This window comes from Ostrea edulis, chromosome 7 (assembly GCF_947568905.1).
Source record: "Ostrea edulis chromosome 7, xbOstEdul1.1, whole genome shotgun sequence".
Classification (NCBI taxonomy): domain Eukaryota; kingdom Metazoa; phylum Mollusca; class Bivalvia; order Ostreida; family Ostreidae; genus Ostrea; species Ostrea edulis.
Genome location: NC_079170.1, coordinates 9,045,596 through 9,052,347, shown reverse-complemented (window position 1 = coordinate 9,052,347; position 6,752 = coordinate 9,045,596). Strand labels below are relative to the sequence as shown.

Sequence of the window (6,752 nt, the reverse complement as noted above, 5' to 3'; positions counted from 1 at the left end):
GTACTTTCCTGGCCAAATGGTTTTTGTGATGAAGATTATCTCCCCTTTTAAGGGGGCATGGCCCTTCATTTGAACATTCTTAAAAACCCTTCACCCAAGGATGAAGAAGTCGAAAATGTAAAAAAAATTACAGAAGGACGGATGGACAGATGATAGACAACAGGCGATCAGAAAGGCTCACTTGAGCTTTCAGCTCAGGTAAGCTAAAAAGGAAATGAAGTTAATATACCACCCTGACCAGTAATTTTGAATAGCCATATGGCTTCATAGTTTCCTTATTAAGCCAAGAGGAAAAATGCAAAAAGAACATGCAATTACTACAGGCATAATCAGTCAACAGGCAATGCTTACTCCTAGGCATCTGTTCCCACCTCTGGTATATCCAGGGATCTATGTTTACCCAACTCTTAATTTTGCATTCCTTATAGGAGCTATAAAATTTATCACTGTTCATTATCTTCACCTTTTCATAAACAATTGATATTCTTAATCTACAAGTAGCAAGCAATTGCATTTTCTTTTAGGCATATGGTAATACACAATGATACAATACCAACATTATTTTTCCTAATCACATTATGCCAATAGCAATAAACTGTTTACAAACTATTCCAACAATTTCTAAAGATACGGACACAATTGATAAATTCAAATGATGATTACTGCTCTAAAACAAATCAAATACAATGTACTTTTACACTAATGACTATACATGTATTTCAAACAGAACAACAATTTAACATTGCATAGGGACAAAGGGATGGTTCCACAAACTTGAATTAATTTCATTCAAGTGAAACACTTAGATTCTGTGTCTTTAATACTAACAAAAATACATCACTTAGTAAGGCAAAGCGTTTTGTATATTAACTTTCTTTAACAAAAACTCTGCCTCGACCTCTGTCCTAGGCCCTTGCCTCAAAGTCACTGCATACTTTGCACTCAAAGGCCCTTCGAAGTTTAAGCTACACTGGGGAAAAATAGAATTCATTTATAATGTATGTTATAAATGTATATATATATATATATTTTCCTCCAGTCTAGTGTACAAGAAATCGAAATGAAAATAAAGCTTACTGTGAGAAATGAAGAGGAATCTCTTTATCCAACTCCAAGAACAGGAATCTCTACCCTGAAACACTCCTCCTTGCTTCAAATATTTCTTTGGCAATATGAACATGCAGAAACATCAATTTGAGGGTCTACAAAACACAATAAATGCTTTTCAACAAAACAATATAAAATTATTTCTCTCAATAATCTGTTTCTTTTGCATCCATTCATATTTTAACTAAAGATTGTTTTTATCAAAAACAAATGTCTCGATCTCAGCTCCCCAAATCAGAAGGCTCCAAATGAAACCTCCTCCCCTTAATGTATTACATGGTATGGAGGATTGATTGATTGATTGTATCTTTCTTAACGTTTCACTTGAGAATTTTTCACTCATATGGAGACGTCACCAAGACCAGTGAAGGGCTTCAAATTTAGGCCTATGCTCGACGCTTACGGCCATTGAGCAGTCAGTGAGGGTTCTTTAGCGTGCCACACCTACTGTGACACGGGTCATCCATTTTTAAGGTCATCTCCGAGGACCCGTGACATTCACACCTGATGCCGAGCGTTTGGCGATGGAACTGTCACTACCTGTTTTAACGACTTAGGTGTGTCGCGGCCGGGATTCGAACCCCAGGCCTTCCTCATACGGGGTGAACGCTCTAACCCCTCGGCCACCGCGGCGGTGGTATGGAGGAGAAAGCATGACCAGGAACATTGACATAATCAACTCTAATAAGCCATATAGGAGAAGTGTTCACAAACTATTTTACACCCTCCACCCCTCATATCCAATATAACTTAAAGGATAACAATTGGATCCTCCTGTTCCTACAATATGTTTATCTGCAAATGGCATTGAAGTATTGCACAAAGTTTTAAGTCTATCGATACGCCATATGTTTAGTGAAGTTAAATTTTTGCAATGACAAGTTGGTGGTCATTTCCAACATCTGCCCCTCAATATACTCTAACATCTTGCAATTATCTTTTAAACTTGGAGTTGATGGCTACATGATCTATCTGGTTTTGATACTTTCCATCTGGAGATGTCCAAGACAGCTTGTGTATCTCCTTATGTGAGAACATTGTGGTGTGGTGACCATGTTGTTGGTGCCGCAGATGTCTACAAATCTATCACCATTGTCGTTTCTCTCACATGTTGCCCCATGCCCTCTTACTGTCCCTTCCTCACCATCCTGCATGGCTCCTATCTTGGCATTCCAGTCTCCAAGTAAGACTAGTAGGTCATGTTTCGGTGTTGTTCAAAGAAAATGTCCTTGTCTTCTGTGTCTGCCTCGTTTGTTGGTGAGTACACTTATATAACTGTTGTTTTGATGTACTTTGACCAGAATCATGCAGTTATTATATGGTCATTTACTGGAGTCCATTCATCCAGGCATTTTGTTGCATCTTTGGATAGTATTATTGCTACACCATTCCTATGATTTCCATTGCTCCTTCCAAAGTACAATATTGTCTCTCCTGATGTTAACTTCATCTTCCCTATCTCCGTCCATCTACACTCGCTTGTTCCTAGTATGTCGATATTATACTTCTTCATTTCATTAATTACCTGGGCAGTTCGTCCCGTCTGATACATCATGCGGACATTCCAGCACCCTACCTTCAATGAATTCTTCGGGGTAGATAATAAACTTGTCGGTCTCCTCTCGGCTTTAGCCTGAAGACGTCATGTCTAACGCAGGAAGCAAAGACAAGAAGATTTGAAACATGCAAACTTAAAATATCAGACAACAGATGCAGATTTACCATCGAGTTGAAAAACAAATTCAGTGCACTACAAGATCTAGAGGTGTACGATGGAATTGAGGAAAAGTGGGACAAGATTAAGAAAGCATATACCGAATCAGCTAGTAAAGTTCTGGGGTACAGAACAGGGAAAAGTAAGAGCTGGATAAGTGGTGAGAGCTGGACAAAAGTGGAGGAAAGAAGAAAGTTAAAGTGCAAATTAGAAGGCTCCAGGTCAGAGAGAGTTTAGGCAAAAGTCAGAGAGAAATACCGACAGAAAGACAAAGAGGTGAAAAGGAGTATAAGGAATAATAGGCATCAGTTCATCAATGAACTAGCAGAAAGAGCTGCCGACAGTGGACAGATGAACCAGGTATATGACATCACTAAGCAGATGTGCAACAAACCCTCTCGCACCATGGAAATTGTGAAAAGTAAAAATGGAGAGTTACTCAGCAATGAACATGACATCAACAGACGATGGAAAGAACATTTTACAGAGATATTAAACTGAGATGACTCTCCAATCATAGCAAATGTGAACGAGATGCATGAAGAACTTGACATCAACAAAGACACCATCAGCAGGGAAGAGATAAAGAGCAAATTGAAAGAAATGAAGAATGGAAAGGCACCAGGAATTGATAACATTCCAGCAGAACTACTTAAAGTTGACACCAACATTACCGCAAACATATGCTGTATATATTCATATCAATATGGGATACAGAGGAAGTCCCCAATGACTGAAAGAAGGGAATCATTATAAAGTTGCCTAAGAAAGGAGATCTAATATCATGTGGAAACTGGAAAGGAATCACACTTTTAACAACAGAATCCAAAGTGTTGGGTAGCATCATCATCAAGAGGATAGCTCAGGAAGTAAACAGCATGCTGAGTGAAGAACAGGCTGGATTCAGGGCTAGAATAAGTACAATGGAACAGATTTTCATTCTCTGTAACATTGTTGAACAAGCAATAGAGTGGAACAGCAACCTCTACCTTTGCTTTGTAGACTTTGAAAAAGCCTTCGACAGTGTACATAAGGATACACTATGGAAGATCATGATAAGTTATGGAATTCCATCAAATAAGAATTATCAAAGCCATGTATAGTCAGAGTGAATGTGCTGTGCGAACCGGGAATGGAATAACAGAGTGGTTTCAAGTAAAGTCAGGAGTAAAACAAGGGTGCAACATGTCAGGATTCCTATTTCTCCTGATAATAGATTGGTATTATGAGAAAAGCTGGGTTATTTGAAAAGCTACAGCAGAAAAAGACTGACAGTGTTAATGAAATAGCAGAAAGTACTCGACTTAAGATCAAGACCCATAAAACAAAAGTGATGAGGATAAAACCAACATCAAGCGCACCAGTCACTATGAATGGGGAAGATCTGGAAGAAGTTGATAGATTCATATATCTCGGTGCAACGGTCAGCACAAGTGGTGGGGCTACAGAGGACATGAAAAGGAGAAAATAGGGCTTGCCAGGATTGCGTTTAACAAGCTTAGCAAAATCTGGAGAGACAGCCACCTTGGAAGAAAGACCAAATTGAAAATATTTAGATCAAATGTTGTATCAGTCTTATCATATGGGTCAGAGACATGGAAGATTACAAAGAGAGATGAAAAAAGATTAGACGTATTCCTCCATTTATGCGGGATATATACAATATATTGGCTGGCGAAGATCAATAACATCAATCTTAGGAAAAGAGCAGAGATGGATAAGATCAGTGTCTTAGTGAGAGTAAGAAGATGGACCTGGATTGCGATGTTTTGAGAAAAGATGCACATAACAACTGCAGAGTAGTATTAACATGGACACCTGAAGGTAGAAGGAAAAGAGGTCGGCGAAAGGAAACGTGGAAAAGAATGGTGGAAAGAGAAAAAGAGCAGATAGGGTTTGCAAACTGGACTGAAACAGCAAGAGCTGCACAAGACAGGACAAACTGGAAAATGTGTGTTAGAGGCTCTATTCTCCAGGAGGAGGGAAGGAACTAAGAAAAATACGTCATACAAGAAAAGCGTTCACAAGCTATTTTAAAATACTCCACCCCACTTAGAAGTTAGATCCACTAAAAACTTTTAGGAAACTAATTGGATCCTCCTGTTCTGACAATATGCACATCTGCAAATGGCAATGAAACATTGTACCAAGTTTCAAATCTCAAAGAGAATTGTTCACAAGCTATTTTACATCCTCCACCCTCTTTTAGATCCACTACAACTTTTAGGAAAATAATCGGATCCTCCCGTCCCAACAATATGCATATCTATATTATGGCAATGAGGCATTGTACAAATTAAGTCTCAAGTCTATTTCATTAAGAAATAAGGTATCATTTTAAAATATTTATTGGGATATAAATACGGGTTGGTCACGTGATCAAATTCCATAAAGCCCTTTGGCTTTATGGAAAATTTGATCATGTACCAACCCGTATCTATATCCCGATAAATATTTTAAAATGATACCTTATTACTTATATTTACATTTTTGGTCGGTAACATTGCTGAATTATGTTAACAACACGTTTCCATACATTTCAAATTGTTGACGTCCACAACGAAGCGTCATAGATTTTCAAAATGACAACAACACAAAACAAAGTTCCATAAAATGATGAACTGTTTTAATTATTAAGACGCTAGAAAGCAAGTATATCAACATATACTTATACATTAACTCGGGAGTATATAATGGAAAACTCTTCCATATGTCTAATTTTAGGGGGTGGGGGGAATTATGATTTAAACGGGGGTGCGCAATGTTACACTTAAAGTTGTGATGCGCTTTCACTTTTGAAAAGTGAAGATGTTGAAGACCGACTTTGAAAGATATTCTGTGGATATTACGGAGTTAACAGAAGACTGAGATGGAGGAACATGAAGAACAGGGCGGCAGTGGTCAGGTGTAGGCAAATCATTTATAGACAGGACAGAGGACGCAGCTCAAATGAATCTCCGGAAAGAACTGAACATCGCAGAGAATGTGGAAGTGCATGAAGGTAAGGGACGGTTTGGACTTGGATATGTAATTGTTGACAAACATGAGCTCACTGAACGCCTCTTTTGACTCGATAAATTTCTGTAATAGGTTTTTAACTACGCCTCGCTTTGATGTCCCGACATAAACTTGGAAACCGACATCAATCACCTATGGCTGCTGTGGCACGGAAGCAGTGTGGTGTGTAGGTCTTAATGCACTTTGACGACTTATCGGTCATACATCCTGTGAATGGAACCTTTTTGCTAAAGCCTAATGTCATCGTCTAGCAGTAGGTACAATTCCGCATCACCGATGACCAGGGTGAAGTTGTAACAGACGAAATTTTAGACATACAATAGTAAAATATTGTTTACAGAAATGCTTTTATTAATTATGGATGAAAATCCACTGCTTGGAATACAAATAAAACAGTAAATACATTTTGTGATGTTGATTTCATCTATTGATAGTTTTCTGTAGTAAGTGAGAGCGATTGCTAGATGTGCATTGCCTTAGTAAAAATAGTACCTGTTACCTACTTTTAACAAATGTTCATACGCACAGCCGTCACTCTGTTGACCCCGTAGTGGATTTATGCAGAGATAAATACGTATTGCTCGTAATAGTGTTATGTAGAAAACAGTTGTAAACAGCTGTAAATGTAAATATTAAGTCATATAGGAGGTAAAGCATTCACAAAATTTTGTGACAGACAGACAGACAGAAAGCACAAAAACAATATGTCTCCCCTTGGAAGAGGGGAGATATAATTACACACAACTTTATCATACATTCCAAGAAATATCAAATTAATAATAGATATTGTACATATAGTAAATAATACATACATTCTTTTGGTCTGCATATGTGAAATGAAAATGAACTATTTCTTTTTAGTGGACTAGATGTACCCAATCAGAGCTCTGCTGTTCTTCATCGTCAGATCTTT

At 38.0% G+C, this 6,752-nt stretch overlaps 1 protein-coding gene across 1 annotated transcript in view; it reads right to left on the bottom strand.

The window, feature by feature from the left end:
- Positions 1-561: 561 nt before the first annotated feature.
- Positions 562-6,752, bottom strand: part of LOC125672892 (uncharacterized) — a 117,198-nt gene continuing 111,007 nt past the window's right edge. The window contains exons 21-24 of the mRNA XM_056143220.1: positions 6,652-6,748; positions 6,343-6,456; positions 1,078-1,202; positions 562-970 (exon numbers count right to left, since the gene is read on the bottom strand). Of these exons, the coding sequence (XP_055999195.1) occupies positions 6,705-6,748 (44 nt within the window). The 3' untranslated portion in view covers positions 562-970; positions 1,078-1,202; positions 6,343-6,456; positions 6,652-6,704. The remainder of the gene's footprint in view (positions 971-1,077; positions 1,203-6,342; positions 6,457-6,651; positions 6,749-6,752) is intronic.